The sequence below is a fragment of the Enoplosus armatus genome, chromosome 3 (assembly GCF_043641665.1).
Source record: "Enoplosus armatus isolate fEnoArm2 chromosome 3, fEnoArm2.hap1, whole genome shotgun sequence".
In the NCBI taxonomy this organism is placed as follows: domain Eukaryota; kingdom Metazoa; phylum Chordata; class Actinopteri; order Centrarchiformes; family Enoplosidae; genus Enoplosus; species Enoplosus armatus.
The window spans coordinates 21,112,802-21,131,756 of NC_092182.1; the positions used below are offsets into that span (position 1 = coordinate 21,112,802).

At 40.5% G+C, this 18,955-nt stretch overlaps 2 protein-coding genes across 2 annotated transcripts in view; both read left to right on the forward strand.

The window, feature by feature from the left end:
• The window catches only part of nav1b (neuron navigator 1b), a 50,806-nt gene extending 47,736 nt beyond the window's left edge, over window positions 1-3,070 (forward strand). Inside the window, exons 28-34 of the mRNA XM_070902024.1 lie at window positions 536-771; window positions 889-1,043; window positions 1,138-1,209; window positions 2,062-2,258; window positions 2,403-2,521; window positions 2,659-2,856; window positions 2,987-3,070. Of these exons, the coding sequence (XP_070758125.1) occupies window positions 536-771; window positions 889-1,043; window positions 1,138-1,209; window positions 2,062-2,258; window positions 2,403-2,521; window positions 2,659-2,856; window positions 2,987-3,070 (1,061 nt within the window). The remainder of the gene's footprint in view (window positions 1-535; window positions 772-888; window positions 1,044-1,137; window positions 1,210-2,061; window positions 2,259-2,402; window positions 2,522-2,658; window positions 2,857-2,986) is intronic.
• A 3,880-nt stretch (window positions 3,071-6,950) lies between these two features.
• mybphb (myosin binding protein Hb) lies at window positions 6,951-16,502 on the forward strand. The gene is made up of 14 exons (XM_070902443.1): window positions 6,951-7,185; window positions 8,225-8,272; window positions 8,540-8,581; window positions 8,773-8,907; window positions 9,606-9,773; window positions 12,776-12,864; window positions 12,966-13,161; window positions 13,317-13,456; window positions 13,595-13,754; window positions 14,276-14,412; window positions 15,020-15,206; window positions 15,326-15,379; window positions 16,041-16,072; window positions 16,166-16,502. Exons 1-12 carry the CDS (start codon window positions 6,951-6,953, stop codon window positions 15,355-15,357), a joined length of 1,569 nt encoding a protein of 522 aa, XP_070758544.1. The 3' UTR covers window positions 15,358-15,379; window positions 16,041-16,072; window positions 16,166-16,502.
• Window positions 16,503-18,955: the final 2,453 nt, after the last annotated feature.

Here is an 18,955-nt window from a genome sequence, read left to right on the forward strand (position 1 = left end):
GGGGGTCTGGTTTGGTAGTCGACCCCTCTCCAACTTTTGCATGCAGGAATGCAAGGAGCGAAGTGCTAGGAGAGCTGGGAAAGCAGCGGCAGCCCAGACAGGGCTCTGGGTAACATGATCTCAATGCAGCGAGGCCCAGCTGGTGGACTAGCCTCAGACACATGGGCCCCATAGATGTTAAGGTGGAACATTAGACTCCTGCAGGCTGGTGGGGGGGGGGGGGGGGGGGGGTGCACAGACTCCCTACACTTGATGCAAAGTTATTTTCAGAGCAAAATGCTTGAACTCCATGTTGCCTATGAAGGACCTTCAAGGTGATATAAATCCATTTTCACCACATCTTATTACCCAGGCTCCTCCTCTTTGTGATGGTGATGTTCGTTTTGGAATAGATATTAACAGAAGAGCTAAAATGTCATGTATCACACTACAGTTTATCACCAGTTCTAATTTGTGCTGGGTAATTGGCAGATAGTCATCAACCTCATTGCTTATTACAGCACAGTCCATTCTCACTTTTCCTCACTATGTTCAGGTTTGAAGGAGAAGTGTGTGGACAACCTGGTATTCGAGACCCTCATTCCTAAACCCATGATGCAACACTACATCAGTCTGCTACTCAAACACCGCCGTCTCATCCTGTCTGGACCGAGCGGGACGGGTAAGAGCTACCTCGCTTCCCGGCTGGCTGAGTACCTGGTGGACCGCAGCGCCCGCGAAGTCACAGAGGGCATCGTGGTCACTTTCAACATGCACCGCCAGTCATGCAAGGTGACAGAAGCTGACGACCTGTGTGAATCTGTGCAACAGTGGATTATTTCTTGTGTCGTGTTGTCAGCTTCCTTTAGTCATCTCTCGTCGCTCTCTCTCTCTCCGTTCTCTCCGCAGGATCTGCAGCTTTATCTTTCCAACCTGGCCAATCAAATCGATCGGGAAACCAGCACGTCAGAAACACCGCTGGTAGTCATTCTGGATGATATTCATGACCCTGCTTCCATCAGTGAGCTTGTCAATGGTGCTCTCACCTGCAAATATCACAAATGGTAAGCTCCACATACACAGACTTAAACAATGGTGCAGGAGTATTTATGTGATCGTTTAATGTGACCTAAACTGTAATATTGTTCCCGCCCTTAGTCCGTACATTATTGGAACAAGCAATCAGCCAGTGAAGATGATAGCGAACCACGGCCTCCATCTCAGCTTCAGGTGGGTTAAAGGAACGAACGTGGGATTTTCTTCTTCTGCGTTATTGTCTTATGTGTTACAGCTAAATTTGTTTCTGATTACTACTGAAGTTACATTTGCAGCTCACTGTGGAGTAAACAAGTCAATACAATAAAAGCAGATCAATAGTAAAGTGTAAGTTAATGTGTTTATATGTTATCCGATACAGTATGATTTAATACTGTTTGATTTCCCTCAGTGCCATGAATACCAACAATGAATTTACTCTGTTTTGGCTGAGACACAGAAAGTGTAATATCTGTAAAATAACACACCACAAATTTCTGCATAGTAAGTGACAGTCAGGACTTAGTCTAAAGTTGGACAACAATAATGAACATCTCACAGTTACTTGCACTTGAGATTATTCAAGTAACATTTTAACCTGAGAATAGTAAAAAACCCTACCAAAAACAGAAAACACATCAAACAAAAAATAAAAGATTTGACTGTGAAACTATCAAATTAACAATATTTTGTTGAATCAAACCGATGATGAGAGATTGCAATAGCAGCTGTTTGTTTTTTTAATACATTTATGTTTATATAGCTACGTGAAGACTGAAATAAGAACTTGTTTGTAAATCATTACTTCTGGTTGTTTCCATAGTTAAAATGTAGGAAGTGACGTTTTTAGATCTCAATCCAGTTTTCCATTAGTCCATCACTATGAGTCTAACTTAAACCGTAAACTCAAGGATCTAATGTTGATGTGTGTAAGAGGGATAATGACATAGCTAATCCCATATGCAGCTAACAAACTGGCCAACTGATGTACACACATATCGGTCTGTATTTTGATTGACTTTTGTCATGTGCTTTTCATCGTGTCAGGATGGTGACCTTCTCCAACAATGTGGAGCCAGCCAACGGCTTCCTGGTGCGCTATTTGCACAGGAAGTTGATGGAGTCTGAGGATGAGAGAAGCTTGACCAATGAGGACCTGATCAGGGTCTTAGACTGGGTGCCCAAACTGTGGTATCATCTGCACACCTTCCTGGAGAAGCACAGCACATCGGACTTCCTCATTGGTATGAAACACACTCTTATCAGGGCAGGGCATGACTTAAGGGCTGAAGAAAGCTGCATTTTTATTTTGTAGAACCGAATTTGATGCCGAATTTTTCTCAGTGTGTGTCCTTAATGTTCTTCTGCCTCCTACCGTGTCTCCTCAGGCCCCTGCTTTTTCCTGTCCTGCCCAGTCACGGTGGATGAGTTTCGATCATGGTTCATTGACCTTTGGAACCACTCTATTATCCCGTACCTGCAAGAGGGGGCCAAGGACGGCATCAAGGTGAAAAACCACAGTCAAGAGATCTAGAAAATGGTCTCCAGCTAGAATTAGATGCTTCCTCACAAAGTGCTTGTGGCTTCCCTCTCACAGGAAAAGCTGCGCTCTAATTTTACTGTTGCTGGTGTGTTGTGACACAGGTCCACGGACAGAAGGCGGTGTGGGAGGACCCAGTGGAGTGGGTGAGGGGCACCCTGCCTTGGCCGTCTGCCCAGCAGGACCAGGCGAAGCTGTTCCACCTGCCTCCCCCCAGCATTGGCTCCAGCAGCCCTGGTCAGCCCTGCGAGGAGAGGCCTCACAAAGAGACTCCTCCCAGCTCCATGGAATCTGATCCACTGGTAAGAGAGAACTCTTCATGGTCTTTTCTTGTGATTTTTGTCAGAATTATCAGCCTTGTTTAACACCTAAAACTGAAATGGATCCTTTTCGGATTGCTGATTTCTCGACTCTCTCTTTTCTTTGTTGTAGATGGCAATGCTTTTGAAACTCCAAGAGGCTGCCAATTACATTGAATCCCCAGACAAAGAAGACCCTAGCCTGCCTAAACTTTGAACACAAAGCTTAGACTTCACACTTAGCACTTCAATTTTTTTTTTTTTTTTTTGCCCACTGTAATGACGCAGTGCACATTCAGGAACAAATGAACCCTCAGAAATGGTTGTAGGGTGATTTAAACGGTCATTCCCGCAGTAGGTTAAAAGTCTAACTGGGTAATTACAAATCATCCTAATACATACAGTATTTTCAAAACTCTCTTCACAAGCATTGGATGAAAAGCTATATTGTATGACTTTACTATATATTTGACTGGATGACATTCACTTCAGTTCACATCCCTTTACCGCCATGTTAGCCCTCAGTACTCTTAGATCGGTGCTAATAGATCACTATGAAACTCATCGTCTCAGCACTCAGACTTCAGGTGATTCTGCAACAGCACACGCAGGCCATCCCGTTGTGTGCTGCTGTGCATCGTGGGATATGGAGTGCTTGTCAACAGGAGCTAATCTCAATTATGATGACTAATTTTGGAAAAGAGTATGACAGCATGACAGATGTTACTGTTTATCGCAAAGTTCTTTGGTACATATCTACTGTATAAGTCTTCAAAGGCCAAATCTTATACATATGCAATCCTGAACTTTACAACCCGAGCAGGTGAAACAAGCAAAATGCCTTAAGAACAAAGACGTCAGTGTCACCTCAACTTCAGCAGAGTATACTGGTGCTTTCATCAATATCATCCCAGCTAAGATGGTCAGAAATCAGTTATTTCTTCAATTCTCTATATTATTTATATGAATCATCTTTTCTTTACAATATATAAAATGATAAAATATTCCAGGATAAATTATCAGTGTACGTTTTCACATATTTTTTTTTACATCTTCTTTATCATTTTTGTGGTTAAACAATTAAACTTGCTGTCATACTCTTTTGCATAAAACAAAAGTTATTTATCAGTGATGTGAGTTTATCACTTTGTCGCTGCACAGTACCATATTTTCCAAGCACTTAATTAAGTTTTATGAACTCCTTTATGTAAAACAAGTGGTGTCACCAATGTTGCCATATATATCAGGTATTAGATACACAGGGATACTATATAACATAACAAACACCCTCTGACTAAACAGATCGAGCAAATGCTATTTGAATCCAGATTTTGATTGTGAATTCAGATTTTTTTCTATAACATTTATCCAGGAAAGTGTACATTTGTTTCAAATCTATCCCCCACATATTCAGAGTAGTAACTATATATATTATGTACATACAATCAGGCTACATCGCAGTTATTTTATCTATATTAGTTGGTGCAAATATCTAATATACTGAACCAAATACTGTACTTAAATCATGCATATTGACTGTCAAGTTAGGGGTCTAAGTTCAATTATGAATGTATAGAAAACACTTATAAAACAACCATTTAACAGTATCCGTCATCTAGTAGGTGCTTTTTAAAGAAAGCCTTATCACAAAGCTCCACTGCAAAACACTTTTAACAATGGCTGAGTAGAGTGACTTTAAAGCTACCTATGCCCATTTCATTTGCGACAGTTCATGCACTTAAACATAATTGAAAATCTCATTCTTAATGTCACTCATGGTTATTATCATCATTTAGGTTTATGGTGCTCTTTAACAATGTCCCGAACTGTTGTAGTGTTGAGTAAAGATCTTGTAGACTTTCAGGGTAGGTTAGTTTTGTGTCACAGAGCTGTCAACCGCTAAAGAAATTTCTGATATTTTTTAGGACGTGTTGTTGAAGAAGTGTTGAAGACATTACGTAGAGACAGTGAAGTCATGTGAGACATTGTAATGGTGTATGCCCATGTTGATGTCGTACAGTATTCATATTTAAGAACACTTTGGGTACACGACACAGTAACAAACTGATTATGGAGAGTACTTGTTCCAAGGCAAGAGTAAAAAGCAAAAGATTTAAACACTTTTTAAGGTGCTTTGTGTAGTAAATGACTGACAAAGCACGTTTTTGTGCAAGTGGTGCCGAAATATTTCACCTGTTCATCCCAAGCTGCGTCATTGTTCAGGTGCTCAGACTAAACTTCACATGTACATAAATCCTGTAAATGAATGTCAGACCACTTTTATGACAGCTTGATTAGAACGTTTGACATTTGAAATTGTGTCTGAGCTGCTTTTTGCTTCGTTATTGCACTGTTTGCATACGGCTGATAACAAAACTTCAAGCTAATCCGCAGCTCTGATTGGTCACATGTAAACTAAAAAATGAATGAATTGAAGACATCAAAGAGCAAAAAGATGCAAATGGCCAGTGACTCTCACACTGGTTACATGCTGATTGAGAATAATGTCAGTTATTGTAAATATTTCAGGTATTAGACAGTATTACCAACCCCACCCTGGTCTGTTTCTGCAGGTTAACAAAAGCCATCAGCTCAAGCTTCTCATCTCATTCACTGGTTGTTGTGCCTGTTGCTCTGTAGTAGCTGTGATTTGTGTTTGCTTACTAGTGTATCAGGACTATGCAGCAACTTCTACTGGTGTTGGCAATCAGCAAATGTCTGAACTTCACGAACAAACGCGGTGTGTTTTCATCTGGTCTGTCTTTGAGTTCTTAATTTGGACCAAATTGCATCACGGGATAAAAGCGGAGGCTTGTTTAAGCAGGTGATACAGAGCCTTAAAGAGAGGAAGATTTGTTTGGCGTTGCGTTGAGAACAGGGTTCATAGATGTAGTTATATAAATTAAGCTGTTTGGAAGCTGTGTTATGTGTTTTGTCCTTATGAATGGCAACAAAAGTATCATGACTGGACTTGTAAATGGTCAAATGACGATAAACAAATTTAAAAAAAGATTAAAAATCGAATTTTGAGCTTGAAATAGTCAGCAAGAATCAGCACTTCACTGTTTGCATAGTTGATTTAAAGTAGAATCAAACCAGATAAAGATGTCAATCTGATATTTTAGGCCAATACAGGTTGCTGAATAGTCATTTTTGCAAAGCTTGTTGTGGACTAAACTAAGATTTAAAAAAATGTTATGCGGTATCTAATGTCACTGACGTACAAATGTTAAGGGTTTATAAGTGTTGTAAATGCATGTAAACTTGCTGTGTGATGAGAAAAAAACATTAACGTTAATGTATTGTTTAGGAAAATCATTCTAGATAATGTTTTTTCCTTTTTAATACTCAAATATTTGATATTTCTTTTCTTTTTTTTCTAAAGAATCCTTTGTAAAACTTAATTTCTCTATTTTGTACAGGACATCATTGTAAAGATTGTAAATAGGTCAGCATTCTGGATGCGGCAACAATCACTGAGGAGAGAGGGGGGGGGGTCATCCTTGAGAGAAAGGTATATTTCTTCAGAGTTGGGTCCAATACATGGATAAGGCATGTTTCTGAAGGCTTTCATCCACCTATCACTGGTTGTTGGAATCAATAAAATACATGTTATATTTATTCTGTTGCTTCTTGTGTGTCAATTTGACCTGTTGTTAAGACCTATGAAAGATAATGTAGTAATGTATTTGCTTTAAGTAATCATGAAGGCCCATCATGATGATGATCAAATGTTAAAAATCAAGTTGTTTTTCAGTAACAAAAAAAACTTATTACACATGGGATCATAAAGACATACACGTGTGTATATATATATATATATATATTATATATACATATATTTATGTATTATCATTTAGCTAGGCCACAGTCTGTTTGGGACATTAAATGATGCACAGTGAGTGTTGATGAGTGAGACAAACAGACATGGTGGTCTGAGTCATACATGGAGCCCAGTATCTGTTACATGTAATTCATTAGGGGGCGGTGCCTGAATCTGTTGAGCCCTATATAAGCCTGCCACCCCCTCAGCAATTGCGGCATTGGATCCAGTTTTAAGGACTTAACCGAGTTGGGAATTAGCTGCAACCTCCAACATGCCGTCCAAGCCTGCCCCAATCAAGAAGGCGGCTAAGAAAGAACCAGCCAAGAAGGAGGAGGAGAAGGCTCCCGAGCCGGCTCCCGAACCCGCCCCAGAGGCCGTCCCTGAGGCCGCCCCAGCACCCGCTGAGGGCGAAGCTGCACCTGCTGAGGCGGCCCCTGCCGAGGGAGAGGCCCCTGCCGCCCCGCCAGCTGAGGAGCCCAAAGCCCCCACCCCTCCACCCGCAGATGGTAATGCACCGAGCGCAGCGGCGTGTGAGCCATGAGTTGTTGTCGGTTAAACTGCACACAGTCAACCCTCATTGCATTGTCAGTGGTTGAGCCTCGGATTTGTTGTTTTAATGTAAGCCAAGGTAGTCGGTTCGTCTCGTGGTAAGTGCGCGGTAACCGTTACGCACGTGCGCTGGTGCGCCAGTGTGAAGGTGCTGCTGGTAAGGAGACTGCATGGTTCCTGCATAAACCACCGGCTTGGACTCTTTCTACGTCTGACTACCTCATTTCCAAAAGTTACCGGAAGTCTTATTCTTTTACTTTTCTTTTAAGGGCGCATTGCCTCCCTTCAGCTAAACTGTGGCGTTAACTTGTAAAGTCGTTGCTAATATGCGCTTTTATACCTCAGTGAAAGCTCCATCTTGACGCCCAACAAGCAAACATTAACAAACCTAAACATCAAAATAAGTTACCTAAAAACACTCAAGGTGGTGAGACTGGTTAGCTGTACTCTACATGACTGATGTATATGACGCATATTAACAACGCCTGTCCTGTACATTGATTCAGCCCTCATTCTAACATCTAACATCTACACCAGCTGCTGCCACTGATGAAGCTGCTGCTGATCGTATGACACCCTGAGAGGAGTATCTCACTCTACTACTTAGCTACCACCTAACTCACCCATTTCTGCTCATTTTAACTTTTCCCTTTAGATTCAACCTCTTTCATAACATTTTGAAAATGTCATGTAATTTTTTCAAAATGTTACAGCCTGCTGACATCTTCTAACCACTAATATCAGCTGCTCCTGCTGATGGAGGATTATCAGTGGATTAACAGAGATCTTTTATAAGTATTATTAAAACTTGAACCTCCTATAATAAAGTTAGCCACACTAATATCTTCTAATCTCTAATATGAGCCCCTGCTAATGGTAAAAAAGAGCACCAGACAGACATCTTATATAAGTATTATTAAATCTTGAGCTGTCTACCTACAGTAAAACTAACTATTATTAATATCTAACATTTAATAATAGCTGCTGCCGCTCCAGCCACAGGGGATGCTGCTCCCGCTGCTGACTCTGAAGCACCTGCTGATGGTAAACCAACCTTCAAAAACAGAACATCCTCCTGTTCACTCCTCTCTCAATAACACCTGAGATGATGTTGTCATGTAAGACAAATAAGTGGATAAATAAGTATTAGCGTTGTAAATCCTTTGACCTCCCAGTAAGGGAGACAGAGAGCTGCGAGGTACATAACTTTGACTTTATTTGATGCTGTAGCATCGCTCTGCTTATCACATGCTGCCAATAATAATGCAAATGCCTATTTAACATCAGCTGAAGCTGCTGAAGCTGCACCAGAGGAGCCTAAACCACCCACACCTCCACCACCTCCACCCAAAGGTAACCCTCCATTCAGCATTCAGAAAGAAAACTTTAATCACTTGTTCTTTTTTTTTTATTATTACAGTGTTAAAATAAAGAAGTGCGCCATCACCTCTTGTGAACCTCAACTTTGAATCGATTTCTGATTTGAAGGATTTTGTGCATTTCTGTGTCTGCTGAATAACTGAATGTTTTTATGGCATCCGCAGAGCCCACAAGTGTTCCACTGGATATGTTTGTTGAGGATAAGAATGACACTTCAGTCACTATCATCTGGAGCCAGCCAGAGACCGTCGGGCCATCCGGTCTGGACGGATACACCATTGAAATCTGCAAGGAAGGAAGTAAGTCCTGCTCTGCTTTGGACCAGGTGCACTGAATACTGGCATGTGCACCGAAGGGGTCAGATTATTAATACACCTTGACAAAAATGTCAGCTGACCTTTAAATTATTTTGAAAGCTGATTTTAGGTTTTTCTGTTAAGTGTCATTATGTCTGTATCATCTATATTGCTAATATCTATAATTATATCTATAATGTTAAAAATGCTTTTTAAATACACTCAGGAACTTGTTAAATTGCTGTTTTAATGTGGGTCAGCCATATCGGTTGCAGCTGTCCCTGAAGTGTCACTCGCAGAGTTATATCATGAGCTACCTAACTTCTCCCTACAAGGAAAGAGGCATTTCAGGACCTGCTGTGGTCTTGCTGGAGGTCCTGCTTTTAGACTTACAGCCCTAAGCTAATATCAGCGGCAGTTCAATGTAGGCTTGATTTAGCAGACACGCTGATTACCCACAGAGCAGCAATTTCATATATAATACAAGAAATGAGTGTCAAACGTAATCACTCTATTTCCGTTACAAAGCTGCACAACAAGCAGCGCTTACTGTTCTAATGTATTCATTCTGTATGAATTAGATCTGCTCCTCACAGTCAGCATCCTATATAATCACAGTCTCTATCCCATAATATCAAGATAAGCAACAGCTCTGTGAATTGTACCAGTCTGTCTTCATTTTGTATAATTTTCCCACTCAGCTGAGGACTGGAAAGCAGTCAATGAGGATCTGCAGAAGTCCTGCCGCTACGTTATCAAGAACCAGACCACCGGTGACCGTCTGAAGATCCGTGTGGTGGCTGTGAATGCTGGCGGCCGCAGCCCCCCCGTTACCCTCCCCGAGGCTGTCCTGGTGAAGGAGGTTGCTGGTAAGAAGTGTTCACAAAGACAGACAGCGAGATCCACTCCAGCACAGCAACTTAACATGTAGTAACAGCAGAGTGTACATTTTCAGCACGATAAATGAACAACTTACTGTTACCACTTCATCACAAAAAATGTCAGATAAGATAAACTTTATTGATCCCACACATGGAAGTTAAGGTGTCACAGCAGCAAAATGAAGGCCAGGAACAGATGCATCATACAGACAAGTAACCTTCAACAAATACTACAATACTTTAAACAATATGAGCAGTAAATGCAGAACAGTGAGATAAATATGAGCACAAGTACAGGCACTCATTGGCATCAACACCACAAAACAACGAAGGCTTTTTTTCTGTGTATCATCTACTTTATCCAAAGTGAAGCAAAAATAAAAGTTACTAAACACTACATACACCATACATATGTAAATAGTAACTACACAGTGTAAAATGTTGGACCGTAACTCCCACATGACCAATAATTAAGATCGAATTGGTAAAAATGTTTTAATTTAATTTGTAATGGGTTTATCATATTAGGACAGTTAAAGAAGCTTCCACAAAAGAGAAAAACGCTAAGTCGTATTATGTGATTAAACTTTCTCTCACATGCTTCATGATGAACTTGATCCATCTGTTAAACAAGTTTATAATATTTGTTATATTTGTTTGTATTTGTTGTTTGTTTATATATTTGTTTATAAGCTAAGCAAATATGGGACATGCTATTCGACGCAGGTCTGGCCTGAACGTTATAGAGCCCCTTTATTGCAGGAAAGGGGGCTTGTAAAGTCCAGGAGTCAAACCGAAGCAGCTCAGCAATGTTTTCGTCTCAGCTGTCCTGTTGGCACATACCTGCAGTGTTAACGGTGTAAAACTGTGGTCTTCTCACTCGTTTCCACTTTGAGTTGAAACACTGATCCAACCAACCACAGCGTGATAACTACACGCTTGTTAAGTAGACGGTTTTACTGATGGCATACACCTTACAGTGTTAATCATAGACAGTATAACTAAAGAGATGATGATGATGAAAATGATGATTGGACCCTGAGGGCTTTAAAAGGAGAGGCTGCGTTACTTTGGCCTCACTCACAAATCATCGTTATGCGTAATGGAGAGCTGAACAGGGAGGGGACGGCAACTTGATCCCAGCTGGACGGGCAATATTTCAATAGTCACGTCCACGTTCACCGTCATGTTCGCCATAGCAGGCGGTCCACATATAGAAACTTATGAATGGTTTCCGACAAAATTACCACAAAGCTTTGGAAAAAATAGCTGGGATGTCTCAGCTATTAACATGGATTTTTCTGTGGAGGGCTTGGCATTGCATTGTGATGCCTGCCAGGATTCATGCTGCAGGAGTGTCAGGCTCCTTTCACGCAAGATCGATGGTGACAAGTGATCTGGCTGCCAGCAGGTGGGGGCTGTGGGGGAGGAGAGGGGGTCGATGGTAAATTCCAGTGTGTCCCGTCTCTGCGTAGTGGTGGGGGGTGGGATGCAGTGGGGGTGGATATGGATCTAACTTCTCAGGTGGCACCCAAATCTCATGACACTTCCAGAGATTCCCTGTTTATTTTGAAACATGCCACAGACTTTACAGGGAGAATGTTCATTAGGCCTAATCCTCTACGTATGAAGTGATAAGACACTTAACATGTGGTGTATTTCTTAATGATAATAATTTATGTTCCAGTTTATGTTTGCACATCAGTTGCTATTAGGAGCTGTCTCTGTATCCTGCGTAATTCATGTTTGATTTTAATGCATTCTGGTGTGAGTGGGAGTAACTGAAGCTCCCAATCATGTGTCGCGAGGGGAGGTGATATACTAAAGTACGCTTGCTTTATTTAGAGTCCTGACAAATGTTGCTCTGCTGGACTCAGCAGGTGGTGCTTCTCACCAAATCACTCTTACAAATGAGCCTCAGCAAGATACTTCTGAGGCTTAAGTGTCATTTCAAACGTCACAGTGCCTAAGTATCCTCATGATTTTCTTTTTATGATGATTTATGGGCTATTTTGGGATTTTTACAAGCTAATACACAGTGGAGGGATAGCTTATAAAAGAGGCCTGATCTGTTATATGAAGAAGGGTGGCTTCTGAGCCACAGTTACATGGTACACATATTTGCTAAATGAGCCACCAGGGCACCTCACGCCTGTTTATTTATAATGATTTTGATTCCCTACCTGCAGATTTACACCTCTTACTTTTCCAATTTCATGTGTCACTTCAATTTGATTTGTCCCAATAAGGCGATTGTACTTGTCAGCCTGCACATAGGACAACAAACTACAATAAACTAGGGGGAAGAAAAACACTGGATAACCCATATCACTGATAAAACATTGTTAAAAGTTGTATGATGAGTTTCAGTGAATATTAAATAAACGAATAAATAAAACATCAATTATTAAGGCATTAAGAAAACATTTTATGATTAATATTTTAGGCCAAAAAAACACACGGATACAAACATACAAATGCATACACATAAACATAAACAAATATTAACTATCCTGCTTCTCATAGATTCCTGTCTTCCAATATTATGAGCTAATTCTCATTTTATTTACCTTCATTATCATCAATACAACGTCCTCATTGTTCCATATTCTGTTGCATTGTGTTGAGTAGACATATACACAGCAAAAGGGATAAAGGACTTACAGTACAGTTACTTTTAAAACCAGTCAAAGCATGCACACACCCTGATGGCACCAGTGAAAATCCCTGGCTAAGATGGGCTCAGATCAGCTCAGCAGGTTTATTGATTTCCTCATGATTTGTTGGTCACAAAAGAAAGTGAAATCCTCTTGTTTCACTCCAAAAGCCTCTTAACAGATCCTGAAAATCCTTTTCAGATTATTTCTTCCTTTCATTGTTCCCCCCTTAGAACCAGCAGATTAAAAAAAAAAATCAAAAAGGCTCTGGCGTATAAATGTTGACTTACTATAATAATCACTGGTTGTTTTATTCATTGTTTTTCTCTCCAGATCGCCCGAAGGTCCGCTTGCCTCGTTACCTCAGGCAGAGATACGTCGCTAACGTTGGAGCTAAGATCAACCTGACCATCCCCTTCACAGTAAGCTGAAGATGGCTGTATCTTCCTGTAAATGCATGATGAATAAAACTATGTAACTCTTCAAAATTCACTGTCTGATTTATTTTTTTCATTCATACCAGGGCAAACCCAAACCTGTGGTCTCCTGGACAAAGAATGGGCAGCCCCTGGACACAAAGAGGGTGAACATCCGCAGCACTGACAGAGACAGCATCCTGTTTATTCGTGCATCTGAGAGAGATGACTCTGGAGTGTATGAGATGAGTGTGAAGGTGGATGACTTCGAGGACAAGTCTTCACTCATCCTTCAAATTGTCGGTGAGCAAAATGTTGGGAGAGGAAAAAAAGAGGAAATGTGATCGGTGTGTCCGAGATGCAGTGAAGTGTTGTGGAAGATTATTTTGATTTTGATGAGATTGAAAACTGTTGAAGTAATACTCTATGATACCTAATCAGTGCCCCGTTGTTCACAGAGCTGCCAGGGCCTCCTGCCAGTGTAAAGATTGTGGATACCTGGGGCTTCAATGTCGCTCTGGAGTGGACCCCACCCTCCGACAACGGAAACACAGAAATCACAGGTTACATGATCCAGAAGGCCGACAAAAAGACCGGAGTAAGTTTTCAGTATCAAAGGGTGTCAGACTGCAAGGTCATAATAAATTATACACGGTGATTATTATCAGAAGGATAAATTACAAACAGTAAATCCTGAATCCTCAAGACGTCCTCCTCTAATTCATCATTTCTACAGGACTGGTTCACTGTGTTGGAGCATTACCATAGACTGAATGCCACCATCTCTGACCTCATCATGGGCAACACCTACAAGTTCAGAGTGTTTTCTGAAAACAAATGTGGAATAAGCGAGGACGCTTCTATTGCAAAGGAGGAGGCCAAGATCGTGAAGACAGGTAACTTTCTCTTTCGTTGTTCCTCGACTGACATTTACGACTGTATTCATTCAGTAGCAATGTATATTAACATTACTGTTGTCTGCTTGTAGGCTTTCACTCAGTTAAATTGATTCAAATGTGTGTATGAAAGTTCATTCTTGACCTTTAGGAGCAGTATATGTAACTAAATATAACAAATCTACAATCAAAAGTCCACTTTCAGCAGACTCTGAGGTTATTTTGTTACAGATCCCGAATGTCATCTACTCATATACAGTAGGTACCTTTATCGACAAAGATGTAATCCTACATTCGATTGCGCAATGCAACCGACCTTTAGATTGAACCTTGTGGAAAATAAAAGAAAGGAAATTCTAATATATATATTTCTAAGAACTGTTAAGAGATGAGCATGAAAATCATCTCATACAGTGTCAGAATATCATTATCAATATCAACCAAACTAATAGGCCAAAAAAAACAACTAATGTGTTCAGTAGGAGCTTCATGGTCAAGTCTGTTTCTCTTCCATCCTCCAGGTATTGAGTACAAGCCTCCTGAGTACAAGGAACACAACTTCAGCGAGCCGCCCAAGTTCACCACCTCTCTGGCTGACAGAGCCACCACTGTCGGCTACAGCACCAAGCTGCTGTGCTCCGTCAGGGGATCCCCAAAAGTACAGTAACTTTTTTTATGCTCCACCAGCTTCATATCATGACATTTTTCCATTAAACTAACAGCTGCAAGAAAACATTAGCAGAGTGCATTCAGTGTTAGCTGGATTATACTGTAGCACCAGTGCTAAAAACTACTTGTCAGCAGCTTGGCTCAGAGCTGAGAATGTATGAAATCTTCACCTGGCCTTGTTAGCCTGCTGTCTGAGCCTCTCACCTCCTGTTTGGGCACATAATCCCACCGGGTCGCAGACATGACAGTAGTGTGGATGGTCTTGATGAGAAGGCTAGAATTGGTATTCTTTGCTGTTGAAGAAGGGGAGGAGGAGGAGGAGAGGCCATGAGGGTGACAGGTCAGTGGGGAAGCAGGGTCACATGTATAACATTCCCTGTGGGGCCCCAGGAGGCTCTTACCATGTCAGTGCCATTAAAACTTCCAAACTGGGTGTGTGCTGTTTGTCCACTTCAATCAAAAGGTTTTTTTTCTTGCCAAGCACCACAAACATAAATAACACAACACCACTGCTGCTCGTTTATTTGTGAGATGATGGTTGTTATTACCATACTCCTGCAAGAAAACATGCAAAAATCACATTTTTTTTTTTACAGCCCAAGGTTATATGGATGAAGAACCAGATGATTATTGGAGACGACCCCAAGTTCAGGCAGATCTGCGTTCAGGGTATCTGCTCTCTGGAGATCCGCAAGCCTGGTAACTTTGACGGAGGTGTGTACTCCTGCAAAGCCAAGAACGATCACGGAGAAGTAACAGTCAGCTGCAAGCTGGAGGTCAAACGTAAGTCAGATCTCCTTTTAATGTATTTATGGGTGTAAAAATTGTATTTAAGTTGTAGCACTTGCCTTACCAATGTTTGAGTCTTCTGAAAGCTGATACCTTGTCTTTCTGTTAAACAGAGCCGTTGGTTGCAGATGCAGACAAGAAATAGGTCAACATTCACATTCTCACAGGTCAGAAATGATTAGTGTCTTGCCTGTCAATCTTGTAAAACATATATGAGAATATAGTCTAATTATATTTGGATTATATTATTATTTGGAGTAAGTTGTCAGTAGTTCAGTTGCACAGCAGGCCTATTTGTGAAATGAATGCAAGGACACCTTAACAATTAAACTGCACGTATTGGATAGGTTGATCTATATGAGTCCTGAGGTGACATCTGCCGTCTCCATGACTTACTTTCCATACATGGAGGGCACTAAACTTGGAAAAGGTGGCCTCTGCCTCTGAAAGAGTCCAAGAGGTAGCGCCCATAAATTAAATCTGTAATGGCTCCTCATGCACTCGGTCAGGTGACTTAATCACATTTCCTTGACTCAGCAGCAGCAGCAGCAGTCTCCTTTAGGACGCTGAGATACGGCATTTTATTTGCAGGTTACTAGTCAATACTAACACAGTTTAAACATTTTGGAGCTTTAATCTGTGTAATGTTGTGGTTTTATACAATGCTGAATTGCTGGATATATTTAAACACATATATTTAAAAACAGAAGATTATTTTCTTTTATACTTTATGTGATTCTGAATCGCTGCTGTTTCTACAACTGCAGTACTGACTCCTTTTTAACAGCTGTTGTTGTTATTTGCTCATCTGTTGCAATCCCAAATTAGGAGCAGAAGGAATGAGGCCTTTGCAGCATAAGGTGCGTGACACTTGTAGCGTTTCTAAAACTGTCATCCACAATGATGAATACAAATTTTAAAGTTACTTTAAAATGACTTCTTTATCTTTACAGGAAGGTGCTGGATTCCTGGAAGAACATGTACATATGGCTGGTGACCACACTACCAAAATGATGTTGCCTGTGACCTCTTTTCGAGTGTTACCCTGTGTTATGATGAACAATTGTTGTGGCTTTATGCCTTTATCACTACATTATTAAGTCCATATCCATGTCCATAATCAGCTTTTTCCCCAACGATACTCACACACACTCTCTACGGTAACTAAATGATCAGATGTTCCAAATACTGGTTGTCCCAAGTTTTTCATCTTTTCAGTCTAACTAGGTCTAACAAGAATTTTACAGCATGAATTTACTGTGAACTACATATAACATCTACATGTTTATATCAATAAATCATTTAATTTCTGGTTTTGTTTTTTCAATACGGTGTGTTCTTTAAATTAATATCTCCATCTGTGCACAGCTTTAATGAGGAATTAATAAAATGCAGTAAAATAGAGACAATCATGTGAAGTACAATTGTACAGTTTATAGAGATTTTGTATTTCATAGTTTTATATTTATTTGACATATTTAAATGAGCAACTGAGTTTGGTAAAACTTTATTTTATAGGCCTGTAATTTCTGATATATTTCCAAATAATTTCCACTATGTTTCCTGGAAAGAACTACGTAATTTGTGACTAAATTGAAGAAACATTTCGATTGGTACCGTCCAATAAATAAAGTCAAATTAATTGGAAGCATAACCCTGAGAGTTCTTGGTCAGTGCAGAGCAGGTCAGCTGAACATGCAAAATTGTGAAAAAGCACACAATACGAATAAAGCCTCCAATGATAACTGAATGAATATTTACTTGTATTTGAACGGAACCTTTCTTTACAATGAAATTCATATTTTCCTTACAATTAGTACCCACTTAAAAAGATCTTTCTTCCTTTCCCTTTCCTCCTTCTGAAAGCTACTGCATCTCCAAACTGATTTAATTACTTTCCGCTACAGTTCCTCTCAGCTGCTGAACGTATGAAGCCCTTTTGGCAGCAGACCAGTGAGAATCCGGAGACAGCAGCACTATTCATTTGGCTCATACAGACCCAAGAGTACATCACAGTATGTCAGGACTTCCATAATAATAATACCAGTCTATAATACTGATCTTGTAACTATTTGGACATGGAGTTACTGGCATAGTGATACGGGGCAGGATGCCAGAGATATCCAGGTTACACAGGCACATGGGTTCACACAGAGGCTGACAAAATTAGCCTCAGTGCTCCATCTTGTGCGGGTTATTTCGGGAACAAGTGGCTCGACCGGCAAAATGTGCTTTTCTGTTACCTTCGGAAACTGAAAGGGTGAAATGGGGGTAAAAGTCATTATTTACATTTAAAAGAATAAAATGTTCAGATTGTATTAACCAGATTTTGGTGACAGATTTTGTACAAGAATAATGACTCCCACTGGTATACATCCTCAGTATTACAGTGCAGAGATAGTAAGGAAGTGTGTCATAAAGTGCCCCAGTTCTACAGTTAGAGTAAAAAAGAAAAACAACCTGACTCTTTCAGTGTGGCGTCCTCTAGTGTTACAACTGAGCAATGACATCTGCAGCCCTTCTGAAAATGGGAGGATTTAAAGAACCAGTTAATATAAGTGCATTCATTAGCTGCTATCTCCACACCTGGAAAATGAAGAGGCAGAATTCAGTGATCAAGGCAGATCAGAACAGTTAACTGCTGATTTACAGTCCTTTGAATGGATATGTCTGCCATTTTGAGCCGCCTACTTGCGCAATTTGCATCGTGCAGCTTTAACCTGTGTGCTGGGAGCCGTAATGGGTCTCAGGCCTACTTCTGGAGGGTCCCTGGATGCTGACATGCTGCAATAGGGTCATGGAGCGAGAGACTTCCTGACTAATTTGGGTCCTGCGCTGAGAAGGTTTCAAAACTTCAATGAAAACCATTATTAAATCACTGATGTATACTGTAGGTAAGTATATATATATATGTATCATATATTTGAATCCTTTAATTCAATTCAATTTCCTATGGAAACCTTGACAGTCATAATTTGTGAATTAAGAAATCATGTGATGTGATTTTAGTAAACTGCACACGCTATACTCATGTTCACCAACTAGTCAGTTGGATGAAAGAGGCACTAACTTTGAACCTTTTTTATCACTCAAGTACGAGTAAAATGCAGTGAAGTGCAAAGTAATGTACAAATGTATAGAATAAACAGTGAAGGGTAGACATGAATACACCAAGATATATACAGTATGAAGATTAAGAACATGTGCAGCAGTTACCAAGATATAAAGTGTATCAGAACAAGTATAGACAGTAGAATAGATATAAATACACTATAGGTCAGATACATACAGTATGGAGAGTAGTAGTCGTGCAGTGTGTCTCTATGGATGGTAACGCGGGTCTGTCGGTGGGTCAGTCCACCACTTTGGTCCAGACTGAAATATCTATTAACTATTAACTAACTACTAACTATCGCCATGACATTTTGCACCGATACTCATGGTCCTCAAACAAAGTATCCTACTGACTTTGGTGATCCCCGGACTTGTTCTCTTGTGCCACCGTGAAGCTCATATTTGTGGTTTTGAGTGAAATGTGTCAACAACTGAATGGATTGCCATTAAATTTGGTACACTTACAGTATTCATGTCCCCCTTCCGGATGAATTGTAGTCCTCCGGCTTTTCATCCAGCGCCATCGTCAGAGCAAACGTGTCCAATAGACAACTACCTGAAAACTGATGACATTCCCATCAGCCTCAGCTATGCTTTGTGTTTAGCTCTAATTAGCAAATGTTAGCATG